Source organism: Lemur catta, chromosome 21, assembly GCF_020740605.2.
Source record: "Lemur catta isolate mLemCat1 chromosome 21, mLemCat1.pri, whole genome shotgun sequence".
Classification (NCBI taxonomy): domain Eukaryota; kingdom Metazoa; phylum Chordata; class Mammalia; order Primates; family Lemuridae; genus Lemur; species Lemur catta.
Genome location: NC_059148.1, coordinates 25,118,579 through 25,142,968, shown reverse-complemented (window position 1 = coordinate 25,142,968; position 24,390 = coordinate 25,118,579). Strand labels below are relative to the sequence as shown.

At 42.5% G+C, this 24,390-nt stretch overlaps 1 protein-coding gene across 2 annotated transcripts; it reads left to right on the top strand.

Annotated features, from left to right (window-relative positions):
• The first annotated feature begins 329 nt into the window (after positions 1-329).
• On the top strand, positions 330-22,542 carry TRAFD1 (TRAF-type zinc finger domain containing 1). Of its 2 annotated transcripts, XM_045534797.1 has the most exons (12): positions 331-445; positions 3,053-3,118; positions 8,626-8,761; positions 8,898-8,951; positions 11,662-12,067; positions 13,700-13,906; positions 17,189-17,265; positions 18,496-18,726; positions 19,804-19,924; positions 20,721-21,060; positions 21,373-21,442; positions 21,674-22,542. In XM_045534797.1, the coding sequence occupies exons 2-12, from the start codon at positions 3,072-3,074 to the stop codon at positions 21,731-21,733; spliced, it is 1,749 nt and encodes a 582-aa protein (XP_045390753.1). In that variant the 5' UTR covers positions 331-445; positions 3,053-3,071; the 3' UTR covers positions 21,734-22,542. The 2 variants fall into 2 exon arrangements, with proteins under 2 accessions (XP_045390755.1, XP_045390753.1); XM_045534799.1 differs by lacking the exon at positions 13,700-13,906 and having other exon boundaries at positions 330-445.
• Positions 22,543-24,390: the final 1,848 nt, after the last annotated feature.

Below are 24,390 nucleotides of genomic sequence, written 5' to 3'. Positions count from 1 at the left end.
AACAAGTATTAATGGCTCATGACAAGTGAACAAATGCCTTTAATTATCCTAATATATTAGGCATCTTAGTAATGTCTGCACAGAATTATTCATGCAAATGGTATTAGTCTGTGTTGGGGGCAGTTGCTAGACCTAACATCAGGCTCACAGCTCAGCCAGCTCTATGCTTCTTTCTCCAGATGCGCAGGGGGTAGGACTTCCAAGGACACGCCCCCGTGGAGCTCCGGGAAGCCAATCGACGCGCAGAAGGCGGGACCCTGGGAGCGACAACGGTGCTATCCAATAGGCCGACAGTGGCGCCGAACGTGGCCAATGGGCGTGCTCCTCCTCGACGGTCGGAAGCGGTGAGGCAGCTCTGGGGGCCGTTGTTCAGTGCGGGGGCTGACTGGGGAGGTTCCCGGTCTGCTGCTGTCGGGTGGACTCGGCGTCTCTCTTCGCGTCCCAGGTGAGTGTAGCGTCGGCTCTGCGCCTGCGGAGCGTCCTGCGGCCCCCAGTTCAGGAGGTGGCCGGCACCCCGGGGGAGGGGCGTGAGGGCGAGGGGGCTTTAGGCCCGGGGGTCGCGGCCGTGAGGAGAAGGTGCCCGCGCGGCGGCGTCTCCTCGAGCCCCCGGAGGAGGCCGCGCTTTCTCCTCGGGGAGCCGGAGCCTCGGCAGCCTCCGGCGGCGCCGCCCCCTTGGCGGCCTCGGCCTGTGGGGCTGGGAAACGGGCGTCGCCCGCAGCGCTGCTGTGGCCACCGCGCCCCGGGCGGAGCCGGCCGGACGCCGGCCTGGGCTTGCAGCCCGCGCCTGGAGCTGCCGACGTGGGGGTCGCGGGGGGCCTAGTGCGGCCTCCGCGCCGGTGGGCCCGGGTTCGAGCCCCGCTCCGACCAGCTGGTGCGGCGGGTGACTGTCTCTGTGACTTTCCCCTTCGCAGTCCCTGAAATGAGAGGATGACTTTCACCTCAGGATTGTGGTCGGGATTAAAAAGCCTGCCCGTGTAAGCGTTGAGCAATGCGCGGTGAACGGCCACTGGTGTTATTTGCGAAGTGGGGCCCTCCCCGCTGCCATCCCCGACCTCGCTGCGGGAGGGAGTGGCTGGACCCCGCCGGGGTAATCCCGCCGCCTCGGCTCGGGGACGGCCGCGTCTAGGGTCCCGAGGCCCGGCCGGCCAACCCCTAACGGGCCCATTCTAAAGTTTAAGGCTTTTTTTTTTTTTTTTTTTGGTGCCAAAGCCCGCCGTTCCTCGCAGTCGCGCCTTTGCTCCTCACAACGACCTTTTGAAGTACTGTCAGTAGTCTGCCCGAGGAGTCGGGCCCAGAGGGGTTGAATCCCACAGGTGCTGAGCGGTAGAACCAGCCAGAACTTGGCCCGCGGAGGAGGCGCTGACCCCGAGCCCCCGGCCGCTGGCGGAGTGGGCGCTCTCCGCATCCCGGCTCTGGCCTCAGTTTATTGGCCGTGTATTTAGCGGGCCGGAGCGGAGCACACCTGAAATGCGTCGGACGGCTCTGGGGAAAGCACCCGGGCCTCCTGCTTCAGGAACCGGCCGATGGGTTTTCGTAGGCAGTGAGTGCTTCCTGCCCCTGGTTAACTTTTCTCATCAGAGCGCATATCTCGAACGTTGCCATTCTCTAGTTTATTGACTGATTGGGACGGAGCCTCGCTCTGTTTGTCGCCCGGGCCAGAGTGCTGCGGCGTCAGCGCACAGCAGTCTGAGACTCCTGGACTCGAGCGATCCTCCTGCCCCGGCCTCCCGAGTGGCTGGGACTGCAGGCAGGCGCCACCATGCCTGGCTTATGTTTTCTATTTTTAGTTGTTTGGCTCATTTCTTTTTATTTTTAGTAGAAACGGTCTCTCTCTTGCTGCTTTGTAATTCTGGTCTTAGTTTAAATGTTATCTCCCAGAAAGTTCTCTGACCACTCTTATCTAAAGAGTAGATTTCTTCCCTCCACACTGACCCTATGTATATGTCTGTGTATTTTTCCATCAAAATACTCACCTTAAGTTATATTTTTTTGCTTATTTTTCTCAACTACTAAATTGCTCTGTTATGCCAGACACTATATTTAATTTGTAAAGTATCCTCAGTGCCAGGGCACTGTGGCACGCAGTAAAGTCTTAATTAACATGTTGAATGAACAAGTGAACACATGTTTTGAATTGATGCCAAAACCTTAAAGAACCTTATTGGTGGGCAGGATTTAAGACCATTTTTGCATCATGGAAAGGAATAATCTAAAGTAAACATTGGTAGTAAAGTTGCCAGTGCTTTGCTTGTGCATTGATGTCTTGTTTAAAAAGAAGGAAAAACTATATGGTGAAGAAACTTGACAGACACCATCTCCAGTGTGGTCACAGTTAACATCACCAATAATAATGGGACTGTTGACATCATGTACCTTCTGATATCATGCACTGAGAGGAACTATTCCTGACAAAAATGTATAACCTGAATTTTAATCATGAGAAAACATCAGATAGACCCAAAGTGAAGGACATTATATAAAATAATTAGCCAGATGCTTAGCAAGGTCATGAAAGATAAAGACTAAAGAAATATCCCAGATGACAGAGGATTCAGAACTAACGATTAAATGCAATGTGTGATGCTGGATTGTATACTGAAGTGGAAAAAGGGCATTGGTGAGATGGTTGGTGAAATTTGAATAAGGTCTGTAGGTGAGTTACTAGTATTGTATTAGTGTTAATTTCCTATATCTGAGAATTTTACTATTGTTATTTATGATGCTAACTTTTTAAGATAAAATTTTAAAATATGCTAATCATCTTTATCGTTCCAATTTTAGTATATGTGCTGCTAAAGTAAGCATTGATGTTAATTTTTAGGGAAATTGGTGGAAGGATATAAGGGAGTTCTTTGTACTGTTTTTTTGCAACTGTTTTGTAAGTCAAATTATTTTAAATTGAAAATTTAAAAATAATAAGGAAACCCTCAAGGGTGTTGGGTGTTAAAGTGCTTTAACACGCTGGTTTTGGTGACATTTTTCTGTACGGTAGTTTATTTTGTTTGCATGTCATCCTTAAAGCAGAAATGAAATAGTTAACATTTCTTTTTAGTTTCCAGGAAGAGCTAAAAATGGCTGAATTTCTAGATGACCAGGATACTCGACTGTGTGACAACTGGTAAGAAATTAAATCTTCTTTTGGAATGAGGACAAACTAGCTTCTTTAAAGAGTTGGTTTATTTATTGGCAGGTTAAAATTGCTAGCCATAAAATATACAGTGCAATTAAATGGGGGCAGAGCTTTCTAACAATTTTGGATAAACTGCCTGTTTCAGTAGGTTTTTTGTTTTGTTTTGTTTTTTTGAGACAGAGTCTCCTCTATCGCCTAGGCTGGGATACAGTGGTGTGATCACAGCTCACTGCAACTTTGGAGTCCTGGGCTCAAATAGTCCTCTTGCCTCAGCCTTCTGAGTAGCTGGGACTATAGGTGTGTGCCACCACACCTGGCTGATTAAAAATTTTTTGTAGAGATGGGGTCTTGCTGTGTTGTCCAGGCTGGTCTTGAGACCTGCTGGCCTCTAGCAATCTTTCTACCTCTGCCTCCCAAAGTGCTGGGATTTCAGGTGCACTCTACCACACCTATCCCTGTTTCAGTAATTTGACAGGATGGTTGGTTTAGGCAGAATAAAGTAGTACTAGAATGATAGGATGAGGCTAGGAGTCAGGGCTCTGATTCCTGCCTTTAATTAATGACTTTTGACAAGTCACTTGACTGCTGTGGAGCCTCACTTTTCTTACCTGTCAATAAATGAACTTATTTTTTGGGTGTCTGAAAAATATACGTTTGAAAAAATATAATGTAATAAATATGTTTGGACCAGTTCAGTGTTTTTCACAGTATGATGTAAAGATTTCCCTGAGTGGTCACATTGGCTGTCGTGGGGTTGATTGGTAGTAGGGTTTAGTGAACTTGGCTCTATACCTAGTGACAGGTCAGCTAGACCAGCTCAATCTTAACTCTTCATGATTTTACTGCTTAAAAACGTCTGGTTGAACTCTTAAGGCAGTCAGCCTTAATCACTATCATTTCATGATTCTACAATTGTTAGTGAAGACTGGTACAGTCTTGAATGTTCAGGTTTCTATTTAGATGTTTATAACCCACGTGAGTTACAGGAAAGACCAGCTCTTTCCTGCTGAAATGAAACCTAGGCATACAGTTAATAATCAGCTGATTCCTGTTGGGGATTTCTCAAGAAGTTAACCTTGATGTTTTGGTGCTATACAAGTGTTCTTACTGTAGGCTAAAGAAAAAAGCAAAACACAACTGTCTGTGTTATGTTTAACTTACCAAATTGTGGTAGAAGGAGAGAGGTTGAATAAGGAAAATAGTCTGGCACATTGGTGAAAAGTTCAAGCCAGAGAAGAATTTTTCTTTTTTTGGTTTCCTTTTTCTTTCTGCTCAGCCTAATTTTGGTAGAATTAGGGTATAATTAGAGCAAATGCTGGGTACAGTATTCTTCTGTGGAATTAAGATTTCATCTCAGGCCGGGCGCGGTGGCTCACGCCTGTAATCCTAGCACTCTGGGAGGCTGAGGTGGGTGGATTGCTCGAGATCAGGAGTTCGAGACCAGCCTGAGCAAGAGCGAGACCCCGTCTCTACTAAAAATAGAAAGAAATTATATGGCCAACTAAAATATATATATAGAAAAAATTAGCCGGCGTGGTGGCGCATGCCTGTAGTCCCAGCTACTCGGGAGGCTGAGGCAGTAGGATTGCTTAAGCCCAGGAGTTTGAGGTTGCTGTGAGCTAGGCTGATGCCACAGCACTCACTCTAGCCAGGGCAACAGAGTGACACTCTGTCTCAAAAAAAAAAAAAAAAAAAAGATTTCATCTCATTGACAGGTGTCTTGCCTTACAGGATATTTATTTATTTTTGCTGCCCTTATAGGACATTTCTTTTTACTATACCACTATTACTCTCTTCCATTTCATAAACTGTTGTAGCTTAGTTTGGGTTTTATATGTAGTTACTGATACAAAGTAATCAATGAAACAATCACAAGAAAATACTGTGATTTTCTGAGAAATCAGACGTCTCTATTTTATCAGTCTACTCCAATTTTGAAGGAATGTCAAACCTAGGACAATATATAAATTAGCTATGCAAAGAGAGTTTAAAAAAAAAAAAGGTAAGTTAATGGAAAGCTAATGAAAACAAGGTTATTCAAAGCCAAAGCAATTATTTAAAGAAAAAAGCAGATTAGCATGGAAGACTGACTAAGGCTGTATAGACTTCCCATCTGAATAACCCTCTTTATTTTTATTTATTTATTTTTTGAGACAGTCTCACTCCGTTGCCCGGGCTAGAGTGCTGTGTCATCAGTCTAGCTCAGAGCAACCTCAAACATCCAGGCTCAAGCAGTCCTCCTGCCTCAGCCTCCCAGAGTGCTAGGATTACAGGCATGAGCCACTATGCCTGGCCAATAACCCTGTTTAAATTTCAGGTTTAAAAATTCTGTGTTTAGAACCATATTCTGATTGTTCCCTAAGAAAAGTTAAAATACTCTCCAAAATCTGAGCTGCTGTGATTAGATCCAACTAGGCAACCACTAGTAAAAGAAGAATTTATGATCTAAGATGTTTTTTAGTTACCTCTTTTGTTGTGGTATTGTCTGACTGGAGGGAAGGTGCAGTTTGAGGGAATGGCAGTGTCAATGTTAGAGGCTTCAACTTTTTGTGTATATTAAAGAATTGATATCTGGCTGTTTGTGTTTAGTGTTTGGAAGGCAATTGGGAATTTTTCTGGAAGCTTGACTTTCTTTTCAGGCATTTTATCTAAATGAAATTTCACCTCTAGCTTGCTAGCCTGTCCTTGGGACTTTTATCAGTTTTATCTAGGTATGTAATTGTGTTCTCATTTATGTCACTTAAAGCATACTCATTTTATCTGTAGGTAGGAAGTATGTTGATATTTTGGTTGGAATGTTTGGTGGGAATATCTTGGCAGTTAAAAAGAAAAAAATCCAACAGGCAACTGTTACATATGATTGCTGAAAATATCTTTCATCTTTTTCTTTCAAAGTTTCTCAAGAGGTGAAAATGTGGAATAGTAAATACACTGTGGTCTTATCTGACAGCTACTTTTGGTTTTTGCTTCTTCATGTTACGATGATGTCATAATGTACATACATATTTTTTTCTTTTTTTGAGACAGTGTTGCTCTATTGCCTGGGCTAGAGTGCAGTGGCCTCCTCATAGCTCACAGCAACCTCAAACTCCTGGGCTCAAGTGATCCTCCTGCCTCAGCCTCCCAGAGTGCTAGGATTATAGGCGTGAGCCACCATGCCTGGCCTGATTCTAAAGTTTTAGTGCCCTTGTGTGGTATATGAGTATTTTATGTGGACAGGTTATCTTGACCAGCCCTGTAAAATTAAAAACTAGACATTTATTTTCTTTATTTTTGCTGTTAAAAGAAAATTGTCAAAATTATAAAAAGGAAACCTAGATCTCTGCACCCTAAGCAGTAGACTGGCTTTTATTTTCATGGCATTTGTGCATACATGATTTGCAGTCATGATATAGCACTGCTGCTTTCACTTTGTTGATGTGCCATCTATAACTTAGCTATTCCCTTATTCTTTAGATATTTTTAATGGCTTTCATCTTTTTACCATTTTATGACACTGTAATGAAAATATTCATGCATAATCCTAAGAGTGGGTCTACTGGGTTAAAGAGTATATAATTTTATGGTCCTATAAACACATTTTCAGACTGTTTTTAAGCAGTTTATACTACCACCAGTAATGTATTAAAATACTTAGTTTACCAACATCTTTAAAGATTTACTAATTTTAATAGGTTTAAAATGATAACTTTGATTTACAGCTCTTTCTACTGTATATTTTATAGTTTTTAAAATTTTTAACTAAATGTAAAATTAGTGGTTTCCTTAGAAAGCTAGGAATTTGGGAGAAATATGGGAAGTTAAATCTGTCAAGTCATTTTAGTTTACCTTTTTATCCATTTGAGTTTTCTTCCCTTCTCTCACAGTTGATTGTCCTGTCCCCTTCCAGTGTTGCTATGAGAGCTGCCTTGAGGGTCCCTAGTTTGATAGTTCCACCATTGGATGGAAATGAATTTGTACTTCTTTGGTGTCTTGGTCTTTCAGTTTGGGAGAATGACTATTGATGGAGGCATATCATTCATCATACTTTGAAATATTTCTTAGACTGTATCTTAAGGTTAAAACTACAAAAGAGAAATAAGCTATTTATAATTTAGGATGGGGGAGGGTTCCTGCAGTATTCAGGTTCAGGGTCAAAATAGGATACTAAAGATTTGTCATGGCCCAGTGCAGTGGCTCATGTCTCTAATCCAGCACTTTGGGAGGCCAAGACAGGAGGATTGAGGTCAGGAGTTTGATACCAGCTTGAGCAACATAGCCAGATCCCATTTCTACAAAAAAATAAAAACGTTGGCCAGGCATGGTGGCATGTCCCTGTAGTCCTAGCTACTCAGGGAGGTAGGAAGGGATGCCCAGGCTAAACAGTAGGGCTGGACACAGGGTTGGTGGCCCAAAAAGAGTGCTGAATTTTTGCTGCACATGCTTAAATATGCCGAGAGTAATGCTGAATTTAAGGGTTTGAATGTAGATTCTTTGGTCATTGAACATATCCAGGTGAACAAAGCACCCAGGATGTGTTGGTGAACTTACAGAGCTCACCGTCAAATTAACCCATACGTGAGCTCTCCCTGCCACAACGAGATGATCCTTACTGAAAAGGAACAGATTGTTCCAAAACCAGAAGAGGAGGTTGTACAAAAGAAATAGATATCACAGAAGAAATTGAAGAAACAAAAATTTATGGCATGGAAATAGATGCAACATAAAATAAATGCAAATGACAGTAAAAAAAATTCAATGAAATTAAACTGCTTAAGACTGAGACTGAAAATACTCGGTAGGGTGGACTTTTTGTTTGTTTGTTTGCCTTGTTTTTTTTAAGTAATCCTAGATTGTATCACTCTACTTTGGGGCATGGATGCCTTTGGAAAAGCCTAGCTCTGCTCTTCTTGGTGTCTTTATTGTTGGTTGTGATCAGCTCTGACTTCAAGAAAGTAAAGCTGAGCTTTTAGGGGTAGTGCATAGCACTCATAACTCAGAATGGTACAGAAGATGTAACTTTCAGGATTTAATTTTTTTTTTTTTTCCCCTCCAGACTGTCTTGTTCTGTTGCCCAGACTAGAGTGCAGTGGTGTCATCATAAGCTCCCTGCAACCTCAAACTCCTGAGTTGAAGTGATCATCCTGCCTCAGTCTCCGCAGTAGCTGAGACTACAGGCAGGCACCACTGCGCCCAGCTAATTTCTCTATCTTTAATAGAAATGGGGTTTTGCTCTTCAGGCTCGTCTCCAACTCCTGACCTCAAGCGATTTTCCCACCTTGGCATCCAGAGTGCTAGGATTATAGACTTGAGCCACTGTGCCCGGCCAGGATTTAATTCTTAAAAAGCAAGGGATGGTAACAGTCATAAGAGTTTTTAGACTAGGTATTCACTAGAGCAAAATAATGGAAACTAAAGATTGGACAGGGCAGATTTCCATGTTACCGCCACTGTGTAAGCAAAGACATAGATCAGTCAGTAATGCTTGCCTTTTGTGTGTTGTTCTATTTCTGTAGCAAGAAAGAAATTCCTGTGTTTAACTTTACCATGCATGAGATCCACTGTCAAAGGAACATTGGGATGTGTCCTATCTGCAAGGAACCATTTCCCAAATCTGACATCGAGACTCACGTGGCTACGGAACACTGTCAGGTGAACCATCAAGTATCCAAATGTTCATAAATGTGTTATCCTTGCTGTTGTTCATAAGTGTATTATACTTCATATTGTGCAGTAGCAAGTGTGTTTGTTGTCAAAAAGCCAATTTGATTCTCACCTCTTGCCTTAGGTGACCTGCAAATGTAACAAGAAGCTGGAGAAGAGGCAGTTAAAGAAGCATGAGGTTAGTCTTCTTGCACTAAGAAGGGAGTAAGTTACCACGGGGCCGGTCCTACTGAGATTGCAGAGCAGAAAGCAAGTCTGGCTGAGTCTTTGTTCTCTACCAGCTCACATGCATACTGCCTCTTAAAGCCTGTTTGAGGCTTTGACTATTCAACTGCTGCCAGATTTGGCTGCTTGGCTTTTTTATACCCTGTGCTCAGGCCTCACAGTCTTTCCCTTTGGAACCAAGTCTATCATTTGGGGTTTGGCTATTGGCAGCCTTGGTAATAGGAAGCCAAGCTTATAGTTGCCAGTGTGGGATAACCTTTTAAGTTTTAGTTTTTTCATTTTTTTGAGACAGGGTCTTGCTCTTTCACTCAGGCTGGATTGCAATGGTGTGATCATAGCTCACTACAGCCTCTAAACTCCTAGCCTGAAGTGATCCTCCTGCCTTGGCCACCCAAAGTGCTGGGATTATCAGGCATGAGCCACTGCGCTTGGACAGGGTAACCCTTTTAGCACACAGCCTGCTTTCTTATAATTTCATTTTGAATTTTTGATCATTTGGATAACATGCTATTTATACCTGAAGAAATTCCTCAGCATTTGGTGAGAGAGAACATGGTTATCATTTGGTCCCTAGTTGAGATAAAACTGGCCAACATTGAATGAATGTATTAATTAGCCAATTAAAAAATTCCAACAACTATAATATTTAGGTAGTGGTCACACAGGAGTGTGTACACGTATGTAAAAATTCATCAAGATAGATGTTTAAGATTTGTGCATTTCATTCTATATGCCTCAAACTGTAACAATTAAGTTTTATTAATTTATAATTAAGTTACCCTTAATTTAAAAGGTAACCATATTCAGTGTAGAAAAGTTACAAAATAGAGGAAAGTGTAAATAGAAAATAAGCACTCCTAACTCCACAGCTCAGAGAAAAATATCTCACAAATATCTTGCTACTCTTACTTTGTAACGATTTTTTTTTTTTTTTGTCCTGAGACAGAGTCTCGCTTTGTTGCCCAGGCTAGAGTGCCATGGCATCAGCCTAGCTCACAGCAACCTCAAACTCCTGGGCTCAAGCGATCCTCCTGCCTCAGCCTCCCGAGTAGCTGGGACTATAGGTGTGTGCCACCATGCCCAGCTAATTTTTTCTATATTTTAAGTAGAGACAGGGTCTCGCTCTTGCTGAGGCTAGTCTCAAACTCCTGGCCTTGAGTGATCCACCCGCCTTGGCCTCCCGGAGTGCTAGGATTACAGGCATGAGCCACCTTGCCTGGCCTCACTACTCTTACTTTTATTATTTTTTCCTAAGCATTTGATGTATGTTTTACTAGGCCTCTCCAGCTGGGGCAGTGGGTGGGGACAGTTATGATTGAGGTTACATTAACAATAATAATGAGTATTTCTGTGGTTCTAGCGTCTACCTGCTATGTAAAACAACCTCCAATAAACTGTCACGTCTCCTAGGTTCTATCTCAGGTATTCCTGGGAGTCCCATGGTGATACACCAGTCATTATACAAATACAAGTATACACTATATAACATTCCTGCAAGTCAGACCATGACAATTTTAGACCACAGATTATCTAGAGTTCTAAATTTTTTTTCCTTTTTTCTTCTTTGATAGTTTTTACTCTGTTTGCTGTCCTGGTGAGTTACTAGCACTTTTTAGGGTTGTTAACAAAGTATTTAGTATGTATTATATGGTATGTGCCAGCAATTATTTGTTCTTTTTCTCTGGAGTAAGTTAGGTCAGTGATATTTTTCTATTAAAAAAGCATTTAAAAAAAAACTTTCTTGAATTGGTATTACATCTATCTACATGGTATACAATTTTAAAACCACAAAAGAGGGTATATGTACAAAGTTGTGTCTTTTTGCCTCGTTCCTCAGTTATCTAGGCCCCTTTCATCAGTTTGTGTTTCCTGCAAGAGGTATTTCATGTGTATACAAACAGTGCTGAAAATGTTTGGAGCAGCATTTAGAAAAGAACTTGAGTTTAATTTGTATGAAAGGAAATTTTTGCTCTTTGGCACAGTGGTTATAGAGTATCTAAACTTTTGAGATGATGTTACATTAAAGTTCTAAATTTAAGCTCCCAATTTTTGGAGTGTGCATGTCATAGTAAACGTATTCCTTTATATCTTTCTAATGTATTTAGTGCGTCAGTGACTATTTCCTATTAAGTAGAAAGGTGTTGTCCTTTGCTGAGTATGTTTATACTCTTGGGGATCATTTTCATTGGTGATTCTGGCTTATTTGGTCTAATTAAAGCCAGTGCTAAACACAAATACAAAGGTAGAAAAGTCTGTGTGTTTCTAAAGGGTAGTCTCTTCTCCTCCTTACCAGCTACTTAAGACTAAATTGGAGTAATAGTGAGGGGAAATTGGTGGATCTTTGACAAATGTGATTAACTTGATATGCTGCTGCTTATTTGGTTCTGGGCTTCTCTGGCTTATTTTGGATTACTTTATAATGTGTGCACAAAATGATGTTATAGTCAGGTGGCAGAGTAGATTTCTGGTAAGATTTTCCTTCCGTTTATAGAACCTTGTGGCAGGAGCAAAAGGGGAAGTTGTGACTCTTAAAAAAACATGACAGAGGAAGCTAGGGTTGGCAGAGAACATTGAAGTAGATACTTTTTACTTTCCTTGCCCGATACTAAAACACAGTCTCTCCTAGATGTGCATACTAACTGCCTTATTACTCTGTATTGCAGGAGACTGAGTGCCCTCTGCGGCTTGCTCTGTGCCAGCACTGTGATTTAGAACTTTCCATTCTCAAGCTGAAGGAGCATGAAGATTACTGTGGTGCCCGTACGGAGCTGTGTGGCACCTGTGGGCGCAACGTCCTTGTTAAAGATCTGAAGGCTCATCCTGAAGTTTGTGGGCGAGAGGGAGAGGAAAAGAGAAATGAGGTTGCCCTACCTCCTAATGCATATGATGAGTCTTGGAGTCAAGATGGAATCTGGATTGCATCCCAACTCCTCAGACAAATTGAGACTCTGGACCCACCCATGAGGCTACCCCGAAGGCCCCTGAGAGCCTTTGAACCAGACCTTTTCCACAATAGGACTACCAACCAAAGGAACATGGCAGCTCAGTTTCCAATTCAGAATAATCTATGTGAGTTGTGGTTGGGATTAGAAAACTGGAATGGTATAAAAATCCCAGGGCAAATGGGAACAGGGCTTTGGGGCTAGATCTTTTTTTTTTTTTTTTTTAAATATCCCTTTATTTTTTTATTTATTTTTATTTCAGGATATCATGAGGGTACAAACATTTTGGTTATATTTTATGACTTTGCCTCACCCAACCGAGGATTAGAGGTATGCTCTTCCCCTCTAGAATGCTCACCACGTCCATTAGTTGTGAATTTATCCACTCCCAACCCCCTAATTCCTGGAGAATATTACTACCGGGTGAGCACCATAGTTGTGATCAGTTAGTGCCAATTTGATGGCGAGTACATGTGGAGCCTATTCTTCTGTTCTTATGATACCTCACTTTGGATAACTGGGGCTAGATCTTTTTTTTTTTTTTTTTGAGACAGAATCTTGTTCTGTTGCCTGGGCTAGCGTGCCGTGGCATCAGGCTAGCTCACAGCAACCTCAAACTCCTGGGCTCTAACAATCCTTCTGCCTCAGCCTCCCGTGTAGCTGGGACTACAGGCATGTGCCACCATGCCTGGCTAATTTTTTTTTAAAATATATTTTTAGTTGTCCAGCTAATTTCTTTCTACTTTTAGTAGAGACGGGGGTCTCACTTTTGCTCAGGCTGGTCTTGAACTCCTGACCTTGAGAGAACCTCCTGCCTCGGCCTCCCGGAGTGCTAGGATTACAGGCGTGAGCCGCCACGCCTGGCTGGGGCTTGATCTTGATATAGAAACCTGACTATAGCTGGTTAACATTGGAAAGAATAGCTAATTTGCCTATAAAATGGGAATAACAGGACCTCTTTACTATTGGATTCCAGTTAGGGTTTTTTAATTCCCCTGAGTAGTGCTCTGCATGTTCAGAGAAATTTCTCTAGTAACAAACTGTAGAAATGATCCCCAAAGATACAGTCTTCAGTTAGGGTTCACAATGACGACAATGACAATGCTGTAAATAGCTAACACTTGTATAGGTTGAATATCCATTGTCTGAAATGCTTGAGATAAGTGTTTCAGATTTCCTATTTTGTTGGATTTTGGAATATTTGCATTGTACTTGCCGGTTGAGCATCTCAAATCTGAAAGTTTGAAATGCTTCCAATGAGCTTTTCCTGTGAGTGTCATGTTGGTACTCAAAAAGTTGTGGATTTTGGAGTATTTCAAATTTTGGATTTAATATGCTTACCTATACCTTATGTGCCACGGGCATTTGCAAAGTGCTTTACATGTTATTAACTCATTTAATTCTCACAAGTTATATGAGGGTAGGTAAATGGTAGAGCTGAGATTTGAATTTAGATAATCTGACCTCAAGCTTTAAATCATTCTGCTGTAATGCAGAAGATAAATGTAAAATGTTAAGCACAGTCAGTGCTTGTCTCATAGCACAGTAGTGTTGCTTATTAATAATACAGATAGAATAATGAGGCTTTTCTCACTGCAGACTTAATGTTCAGGACCTATGAGAACCAGAGGGTCAAGAGTACTGGCAGAGCTGGGCAATTTTTGTTCCTGCCCAGATGCCTGTAAACCTTGACTATTTGCTAGGCATGGACTTGAGGGTGGCAGCATGTATCTTAAGTGCTGGTGTCTTTTTTTTCCAGTTGAAGAACAAGAAAGGCAGGAAAGGAATAGAACCCGGCAGCCCCCCAAAGAGGGTGGTGAAGATAGTGCAAACTTGGACTTCATGTTGGCCCTAAGTCTGCAAAATGAAGCCCAGGCCTCCAGCATGGCACAGCAGGACTTCTGGAGGGCTGTATATGAGGCAGACTATTCTCATGGCGGTCCCAGTTCTCTGAGTAACATAAAGGGTAGGCTTGCTTATTCTGCACTAGGCTCTGTCTCTACTATTTTTGTAAGTCATATACTATACAGTTCATATAAAATTGAAAGATTTTAGTGGGATAGAATTTGCTTTATTTTTCATTTGTTGCTTTTCTCAGCTGCTTATTTTTAAAAATTGTCATAGTGTAGCAAATGCCTACATACCCCTTGTCTATATTAACCAATTTTAATATTTCCCCACATTCAGCTTTATTATATATATTTTCCCCCCAAACGATTTGAGAATAAGTTTAAAGACATAACATTTTTTTCCTAAATACTTAAGCATGTGTCTCTTAAGAACAAGGGCATTCTCCTGTGTACACAATATAGGTGTCATTCTCAGGAAATTTAACATAAGTTCCCTACTTGTCCATAATGTCCTTTAGAGCTTTTTTGTTTTCAAAGTATGGGATTATGTACTACCCTTAGTTCTCCATCCTTTGTCTGTCTGTTTTTTTTTTTTTTTTTTTTTTAAGTCTTTTAGGACATTGGCATTGTTTTTTTTCCTATCTTTCATGCAAGGGACTTAAAATGAAGGACACTGGCATTTTTAAAGAGTCCAGGCCAGTTGTTTTGCAGAATATTTCTTCCTCGATTTAGATTTGTCTGATTTCCCATATTTAGATTGAGGGTACAGTTTTGTCAGGAATGCTACACTGGTGATGCTGTGTCCTCAAGCTGTCAGTTTGTCTCATTCATGAGGGTAGGGTCTCTCAGGTATCTCCACTGAGTACGTAGCTTTTTCCCTTTAGAATAGTGGGCTGAAGCGTGTTATTTTAAGATTGTTAGGGAATGGGATATTCACACAGTCTTTTATCTAGCAGTTTCAATATTCATTAGTGTTTCTTGCTTGAATCAAGTATTACTATGGTAATTGTAAAATGATGATTTTTCAGTTTCTAGCTTTTGTTCTACATTTATTAGTAGTTGTTCTATAAAGAACTTTAACCTCCCTTCCATCATTTAAAACAGTTCCTGTTTTAGTTGATGTTTAGTGTTGTTGGACTTACTGGGTTAAGACTAAGTTTTTTTTTTTTTTTTTTTTGAGACAGAGTCTGGCTGTGTTGCCCGGGCTAGAGTGAGTGCCGTGGAGTCAGCCTAGCTCACAGCAACCTCAAACTCCTGGGCTTAAGCGATCCTACTGCTTTAGCCTCCCAAGTAGCTGGGACTACAGGCATGCGCCACCATGCCCGGCTAATTTTTTCTATGTATATATTTTAGTTGGCCATATAATTTCTTTCTATTTTTAGTAGAGAAGGGGTCTCACTCTTGCTCAGGCTGGTCTCGAACTCCTGACCTCGAGCAATCCACTCGCCTCCACGCCCGGCCTAAGACTAAGTTTTTAAAAATAAAAACTGGATTGTGAGCAGTGAACCACCCCTGGGGTCTCTTATGTAGAGCAAAATAATCTCAGAGAGGTATTTGATTGTGTGTCATATTTAAAACACTCAAGTTAGAAGACATTTTAAGGACCTGAAAGTTAAGCAGCTTTCTCAGCCATGAATTTTTTTGAGACAGAGTCTCATTCTGTCACCCAGGCTACAGTGCTATGGCATCAGCCGAGCTCACAGCAACCTCAAACCCCTGGGCTTAAGTGATCCTCCTGCCTCAGGCTCCTCTGTAGCTGGGACTACAGGCATGCGCCACCACACCCGGCTAATTTTTTGATTTTTAGTAGAGATGGGGGTCTCATCTTGCTCAGGCTGGTTTTGAACTCCCAACCTCAAGTGATCCTCCCACCTCGGCCTCCCAGAGTGGTAGGATTACAGGTGTGAGCCACCGCGCCCGGCCAATCAGCCATGAGTTTTCTTCTTGCTACCGTATGAATACTGATTCCAAGAATGGTAGGTTACCTCTTAACATTTTATTGATTTAGACAGAGTAGGAATTAGTCTCGGACCCAAACATAAAACAAAGTTTGGGTCCTACGTAGCCTGATTAAAGGAGGTGAAAGTGTTAATAGAAATTTGGATAGGCACTGACATTTTACATTTTCTCCTTTTTTTTTAAAAAATTATTATTTTTTTAGAGACAGGGTCTTGCTATGTTGCCCAGGCTGGACTTGAACTCCTTGGCTCAAGCAATCCTTCTGCCTTGGCCTCCCAGAGTGCTAGGATTACAGGTGTGAGCCACCATGCCCAGGCCACCCGAATTTTCTCTTTATTTCTCATCTCTTGTTTATCATGACCATTGAGGTTTTTACTTCAGTGATTGTATTTACTATTTTATTTGAGTTCTGTTTAATTCCTTTCCTCATTGCCTCATTTTTTAAATACTCTTTTGTTCCTTAGTCATATTACAGTTTCCTCTTTAACATGTTAAATATACCTGTATTTCTTTTGTGTCTGAAAATACCAGTATCTGAAGTTATTTTTTTTTTTTGCTATTTGCTATTTGTTGTTTCTGCCTGCTCCCATTCAAGGAGTGTTGTTGCTGTGTGTGTGTGTGTGTGTGTGTGTGTGTGTGTGTGTGTGTGCGCGCGTGCGCGCGCACCTAAGGATACTACCAGTAGAGGTAATTTTAAGTTTTTGGCTTAGACTTTTAAAATTCATAAATGTGAATTTATGTGAAAATATGAATGTAAAAACATAAACAGTTTCTGACCTTAAACCCATGGCGCTTAATGGCCAAGCTGTATTTACTGCTGCTTAAGAGCTTTTCTCTCTTTTACCTAGAGCTGAAACCTAGATAGGCATATTTCCCTACCTCTTCCCATTGCTCACCCTCCTATTTGTTCAACAGTCTTATTGAGGGTGTTGTGTTTGGGAATCTTGGGTTTAAAATCTATTCACTTAAGTTACTTTTAGGTAGCATTTTTGGGTGTTTTTCATGGGGAGGAATATTCAGGATATTGTTTGCCAGTAATAGATGAACCTTGATTTCTTCATTTGTAAAATGAGGATAATGTAGGATCTACTTCATAACTTTTTCCTAAGGATTGAAATAATGCATGGAAAACACTTAGGTTAGTGCCTGGGATTATTACTTATTTAAATCTCTTCCTTAGAGTAGTGGGTAAATTGCTACTTCACTGCTGCTCAGGAAATTGGAATCAAGTAAATTTCTTGTTCCATAATGGAAGTTTTTGCTATGGTTTGTTTCTTGGATGGTTTCCCTCTGAGAATTTGCAATCCCACAAATCGCTAGATCTAAGAAATGTCAAACCAAGTAAAACTTTTATATATAAAAACCCACGGGGGGATAAAAAGTTGAAATCAAGTTTGATTTTATTCATTTTGAGTCTGATTGTGTGGCCTGATACCTAGGTGCAGCTGACGAGACCATGTTGCCTTGTGAATTTTGTGAGGAGCTCTACCCAGAGGAACTGCTGATTGACCACCAGGTGTGTTGTGTGAATTACTTGAGGGCTCTAAGTAGGAATGTGTGCAGGCCATAGTTGGTGTTATAGGCCACATGAGGTCTTGAACAAACCATTTTAAATACTATGCTTGTGGTAGGAGTACCAACTGTGTTTTTTACCATGGTGTGACTGACACATGGCTATGAAAACTGATCCTTGTACCCTCTTAGAAAAAGAATGCTCATTCCAGCAGACCTAGTGCTCTCTTGCCAGCAGACCCTCCATACAGTGGTGACTAGTGAACATCTCTGCTGACTGCCTTGTGATCTGGTCTCATCTCATGCCACATTTTGATTTATCAGAACTGTTAATGTCTTTGCAGTTCCCTAGAAGGGTCAAGGGTCTTTTCTGCACATTACTTTCTCTGCCTCGAAAGTGCATGACCCGCCCCTGCCTCTTTAATACACCCAACAACATAGACCCCTATTTATAGACTTGGTTCAGACATTCTGGAAACAATCCTGAGGGATACTCCGAAGACAAGGTCAGGAGTCCCACCTGTGTGTTCTCCAAAAGTCTGTGACCACTTCTCTTATAGCTCGTCACCCTGTGATCCTTTCTTGGTCTGTGCCACTGGGCTAAGTTCCTTGAGGGCAGGTTCTGGGTTTTTCTAGTTTCTGAATCTCTCAATACGTGGTTATGAAAGGTGTCAGGTATTTTTTGAATGTTTGAAAGTTCTTGAGACATTTAGGAGTGGTTAGAGAATAGCCTTATATGTTTGAGGATTACCTGGTGGAGGGAACCACTTTTTCCTTCCACACTTTCTGTCTGATTTGGTTTGGCATTATCTGGTATTTCCACGACTACTAAGTAGACCCAGTGCTTTGGGTGGTGGAACATACCTTCCCTCCATAGATGGAATAATACAATATTTGAAGACATCTAGTTTTTGGTTTGGGAGCACCATAATAAAATCCATTAACAAGAATAAGAAAGAATATTTGAGCTCTTTTGCTCTATGGCTGTGGGAAGCATCTCGAATCTTTTCAAATTCGTGCAAAAAAAAAAATCACATGAACACAGTAAAAAAATAGCACAGAAATATTTAAAAGTAAAGTGAATGTTCTATGTGGATTCCCCTGACCCTTTTTAGCCCCTCTCCCCAATATTAAGCATTATTAAATTCTGTGACTTCTAGAAAATATTTTAGGAATGTAGTTTTTTTCCCTTAACCTCTGACTTTTTTTTTAACCTATGTTTTTTGAATGACAGACAAGCTGTAACCCTTCATGTGCCTTACCTTCGTTCAATACTGGCAGCTCTTCCCCCAGAGGGGTGGAGGAATCTGATGTTATCTTCCAGAACTTTCTGCAACAGGCTACAAGTAACCAGTTAGACTCCTTGATGGGCCTGAGCAATTCACCCTCTGTGGAGGACACCGTCATCATCCCATGTGAATTCTGTGGGGTACAGCTTGAAGAGGAGGTTCTGTTCCATCACCAGGTAAGAGTCCCTGGAGGACCTGTCCACCTGGCTGCATGCTGATTCTCTGTGAGTGAACCTAAGGCTTCCAGAGCCAAGAATACTTCTTTAGCCTTTCTTTCTTTTTTTTCTTCCTTTTCTTTCTTTTTTTTTTTTTTTTTCTTGTCTCTCCCCCACTTCTTTAGCCTTTAAGTTGCATTCCAACCTAACCAGGGATCCACACACTTGGCTTCTGGTCATGCTCTGTGTTTGTGAGCTATCTGAGCTATACAATACCTTCAGACTTTCTCTACCTTCTGGCAGCAGCTGACACTGTCATGTCACTAGCCTAGCTGAGGACCAAAGATCTAGGACTCTATTTGAGCAGGCCTCAAAGCCTTGCCCAGAAGCGTTTAGATGAGAGTTTCCTTCAGGTCACTGATGCATTCTGCTCTTCACCAGGTGGGTTCCTGCCATTGTGGTGGCATTTGAGACTTGCATTCCTGGAGACCTGAGGGCCTAGTTCTGGCTTTGCCCTATGGTTGACCCTGGATAGGTCTTCTCCGCCTCACTGGGCACATCTGTAAATGAGAGAGTTGGACTAGACAATCTGAAGTCCTTTTTTAGCTTTTATAGTATAGGAATCCCATCTTTTAGCAGAAAATATGTTTTCTCCCCCATCTTATTTGTTATGGAGATCATTTTTATAGTTGATGCCATATAGCTGTTGTGTTAGAACATCATACATTTCATTTCTGGAATAAAGACTTCTACTTTTGGATCAAGCGGTAGATAAGTAACTGCTTGTTGTCTTCTAGGGGAGATGGAAATAAGCAATCACACAAATACTCTGTTGAAGGATAGAAATGCTTTTCTGGGCTCCCAAGACCAGCCTTTCTTTCATCCCTGCACAAATCAGAAAGTGCTTCTATCAGTGCCCCAGGTGCTAGTGGGAGAATGACTGCCCATTCCAGATGTGTGCTTCCTCTTAGTGTTGTCAAAGTACCCCTCCCAACGAGGTGCACTCACCCAACCTGCCCTTCCTCCTTTTCCTCCCACTGCTCCCCTTTTCAGGAATGACTCAGTTTTGAAGTACTTACTCTGATTTTTCTTGTTTAGGACCAGTGTGACCAGCGCCCAGCCACAGCAAACAACCACGGGACAGAGGGGATTCCTAGACAGGATTCCCAGCCTCGAGAGACCTCACCAGAGCTGCCCAGGAGGCGTGTCAAACACCAGGGTATTAGAGCTGAGCCAAGGCACAGCTCAACTGCTGGCTCGAGCCTGCTTACCACATCTCATCTGCTGCTCTAACATGGGCGTTCCCTGAATCTCGAGTTACCAAGCACACTACGGTCTGACTGAACACTCCTGCGGCTAGTTGTGGTCCCTTGTTAGACTGAGCTACCCTCAAGTGTGGGTTGTATCCCAGTGGCTTTGGGGATATCCAGGAGATACACTTAGTAATCAGTGCTTAGAATAAGCTGTGGGTCTCCTGTCTGTGCACTTAGTGGATTATTTATAGATAATTTGCAGACCTTACTATAGCTGCCCTGGGCCTCTCCTAGTTGAAATATGCTTAAGGTACGCAAATGTTATTACTTAAGAGCCTTATGACTAGGCAAGTAAACTGTTTTTAAACCTCTTCACTACAAAGCCAATTAGAAATTATTTTTTAGCCAGATTTGGTGGCCGGCACCTGTAGTCCCAGCTACTCGAGAGGCCAAGGTGGGTGGATGGTTTGGGGCCAGCCTGGGCAACATGGCAGGACCCTGTTTCTTAAAGAAAGAAAAAGACTTTTCAAGATTTGCTTGCACATTGTTGTTGAATAACTAGGAGGCTGTATTTGAGGACTCAGATAATAAGTGTGGAGAGTAGACAAAGTATTCCCAACCCTGTCCTAGAGATGTGGGTTCCAGCAGCCTTTAGGGGTGAGCAGTTGTCTTCTATCCAGAATTTTTTTGATCCTGCCTTAAATCCAGCACTATAGCAAAAGTAAGCTTTTCCCTAAAGCTGTTGCTATTTTCTCTTCTCAGGAGACCTGTCTTCTGGTTATATGGATGATATCAAGGAGGAAACAGCTAATGGGCCCACCTACCCTCTGCCCCCCAACAGACCCATTAACAATATGACAGCTACCTCTAACCGACTGTCAAAATCAACGTCAGGCCCCAGACCTGGGTGTCAGCCCAGCCCTCCTTGTGTACTGAAGCTCAACAACGCAGACAGCCAGGACATCCATGGGCGGAATCGAAACAGTCAGAATGGGGCCGTGGCCACTGGCCATGTTCCAGTGATTCAACCCGTTCGAAATCTCTACTCAGAAAACCTTGTGTCCTCTTTCCCCAGTGGGTCTGCAGGGAGATGCGGAGCTGGGTAAGTACCAGTAGCCTGGGAATGGAGCTTGGGATTAGGTAAAGAGAACACCGGCAAAAGGTCTGGTCACCCTGGCTGGGCCCTGGGGTAAGACTGAGGTCCATGGGAAGGGGAGGAGTGTGGCTTTTTCCTGTATTTTCACCCGATTCCAAAATATTCTTTTGCTGTCCATGGCTTTTTTTTTTGTTTGTTTATTTGTCTTCTAGCAGAGGGCTGCTTTTGCTCTGACGACAGCTGTTTATGTTCCCTCTGAGTTTCCTGACCTTTGCTCATGGGCATCTCAGGAGCTAGTTTCCAATCTTTTTCTTTCAGTGGTAGGAGTGAAGGTGGCAGGAACACCCGGGTCACCCCTGTAGCTGCCAGCTACCGCAGAACTGCAAAGGTAACCTGGGATCCAGCTCATAATGCTCAGGGAGCACTCGGGTATGGGTGGGGCAGATATGGCTGTTAAAGTCTGTAGTTGCTGGGGCCAGGCTGGTTATGGATGAATGATTATTCCTTTGGCTTTTGATGAGGAGGTTTCTGTGGAAGTTGGACATTTTCAGGGCTCCAGGGGAGTAGTATTGTGCTTTTACTTGCTCTACTTCATCATTTGTGTTCTGTTGTTCAACAGGCAAAGCCCCCGAAGCAACAGGGAGCTGGGGATGCAGAGGAGGAAGAGGAAGAAGAGTAATGGTGTCTCCAGAGACCCTTCATGGTGGTTTCTACCTTCTGTGCACAGCAGCACTCGTGCCCCAGTGCAGGCCCCGCCTCTCTGGCTCTTTGGGCAGGGGAGATTTTCTGGATTTTAACTTTTTCTAAGTTATGGCCATTTTGTGTCTTTTGAGATTGTGCTGTGGAAGTTTGAGGGTTTGAGGGAGGGTTAGCAGGGAGGCTGTTGAGAAATGTTTCAGCCTTAGCTGCCGCCTTTTAGCAGCAGTGAGATACAAGTTCTGGCCTCTTGGCCACCAGGGCTCCATCTTTTGACATACCGTCACCACTGCATCTTGGTGCTGTGTGGTCCTGGTGGAGGGAGGAAAGGGTTCTGGAAACCCGGTGCCCCTAGTAAAGTGGATTCTCTGCCCTATGGTGCCTAAATTTGGGGGCTTTTGGGTAACTTCTCCAGGGTACTGTCCGCGTCCACTCTAGGCTGGGCCTCGAGTGTGTGGAGGAGCTCTGGGAAAGTGCTCAGGCCAGCTGTGTTAGGAACGAGGCTTTGGAAATGAGTTGAGCTGGGGTGGAGTGGAGGGCTATGTTTTAAGCTGCTTCCTTCCTAGGCATTTGGCATCACTGCCTTCTGTTCCTGGTGGGGAGCATGGCGCCCTTGTCCTTGCTGCCCTCTACTGGGTACTGGGGAGAGCTGAGGGCTCTGTGCTGGGCTCTGCCTCAGCCCCGTGCTTGCTCTGAAAACCACGTGTCAGAGCCCGTTACCCCTCTTTTTATTTTACTATTATTATTATTAAACTTCCTTGTAATAGAAATAAAGTTTGTACTTGGAGTTCAGTTAAGTCTTGTGGATCCTTCTCCTGTGCACTCTGTAGAGAACGCAGGGAGGCCAGAGTAGGCTGGAGTCAGCCCTGAGCATGGGGGGAGGTGAGCAGGACTGGGCTTTTCTGAGATTCCTGAGGAAACTGGCAGGCTTGTTGCAGCATGACTGGGGGGTGTGGGGATGCCTCCGACTCAACAGAGAAAACCAGATTCTTCAAAAGCCTCAATCCTTAGAGTAATAGTTGAGCCTTAGAGGATTATCTGCTATCTGAACACAGGACCATCTAGGGCCATAGGTCATTTTGAGGTCATTTGTTCAACTAAAAACTTAGTAGGCGTGGGACAGGTGGGAAGATTTGCCCCATGTTGTAAATGGAACACCAGCCACAGGAACAGCAGTGATTTATATAAGGCTGTGCAGCTAATCCTTGGCTGAGCCAGGACTCTGGGAATCATCATCTTGAAAGAAGCTGGATGGAAAAAAAGGATGCACTGTAGGGTGTTAGATGCTTTAGTCCATGTGACTTATACCTCAAAACAAAACCAGAGTCAGTTAACTCAGACTTTCATGTCTCAGGTGAAAGCAGCTGGAGGGGCCGAAAGACTTGAATGTTTTCTGGTGGCACTGAAATCCCCCTGGGACTTCAAAGAGGTGAGAGGAATGATCCAGGGAAGCTTCCATAGTCCTCTCCCTGGCCGGGCCAGAGAATAGTCCTGTGGCCCTTAACTGTCTTTTGGGGGGTGGGGATCAACCTGCCAGAAAGTAAGACTCTCCCCATCCACCTTTGGTTGTATTACACTTTGAGTAAAATAGCAGTGGCTTGGTTCGTTTACTTTTGTTTGTTAGTAATCTATATTTCTAAATGTTTTATAATGGATGTACTTTTTGAAAATATTTTTAAAAGTATTATAGGCAACTAAAACATGCCAAGGACAGCTAAAAAGAGTTAAATAATTCCTTGTCTTCTTCGTTCTCCCACAATCCTCTCAGGAGTTCACAGCTTTTAGTTTTTAAGCTGTTTCTTATCATATTCATTGCCATATTTCCACATCATGCATTTGACAACACTGCTTTTTAAAACTTACCACGTTTGCTTTAGCATTCTCATTCTTCTCCTAAACTGAGAGGGAGTTGCAGACATTGTGCCCCTCAACCCCAAATGCTTCAGCATGTTATTTCCTTAGAACAAGGAAGTTTTCTTATTATGTTCATAATTATGAGGAAATTAACATTGGTATACTACTATTATCTAACATAAAAAAGGTTATTTGCATTTTACCAATTGTCCCAATAATGACCTTTATAGCAAAAAATCACTTCCTCTGGTCCAAGATCATACATTATGTTTAGTTCTATCTCTTTAGCCTTCTTTAATCTGGAATAATTCCTTAGATTTCTATGTTTTCAATGACTTTGATGTTCTTCAGTACAGGACAGTTGTGCGATGTTTTCTTACCATTTTGTTGAGGTTATGTAGTTTTGTTAGGAATACCAGAAATGATGATGTGTCCTCAGCATACCATATCGGGGCACGTGATGTCATTTGTCCATTATTGGTGGTAACATTGATCACTTGGTTAAGACATCAGTCTGCCACATTTCTCCACTGCAAGTTTACTATTTTCCCCTTTTTAATTATTAAGCATTTTGTGGGAAGGTAATTTGAGACTGTAAATATCCTGTCTTCATCAAATCTTCATCTACTACTTTTAGCATCTATGATGATTCTTGACCTAATTATTACTATTCAAACCGTGATCTTCTAACAGCATCATTCTTTCTACATTTTATTTGGCATTCCATAATACTTTAAGGAAGAGTGGTCTAGTTTGTTAATCTATCTTGGCTGGAATGTGAAGTCT

Bases quoted from the DNA above. Each gene is read 5' to 3' on its own strand.
- TRAFD1 (XM_045534797.1), top strand. From the start codon at position 3,072: ATGGCTGAATTTCTAGATGACCAGGATACTCGACTGTGTGACAACTG. The intron at 8,952-11,661 runs GTTAGTCTTCTT...TCTGTATTGCAG, and splicing joins GGCAGTTAAAGAAGCATGAG to GAGACTGAGTGCCCTCTGCG. The intron at 18,727-19,803 runs GTAAGAGTCCCT...TTTCTTGTTTAG, and splicing joins AGGTTCTGTTCCATCACCAG to GACCAGTGTGACCAGCGCCC.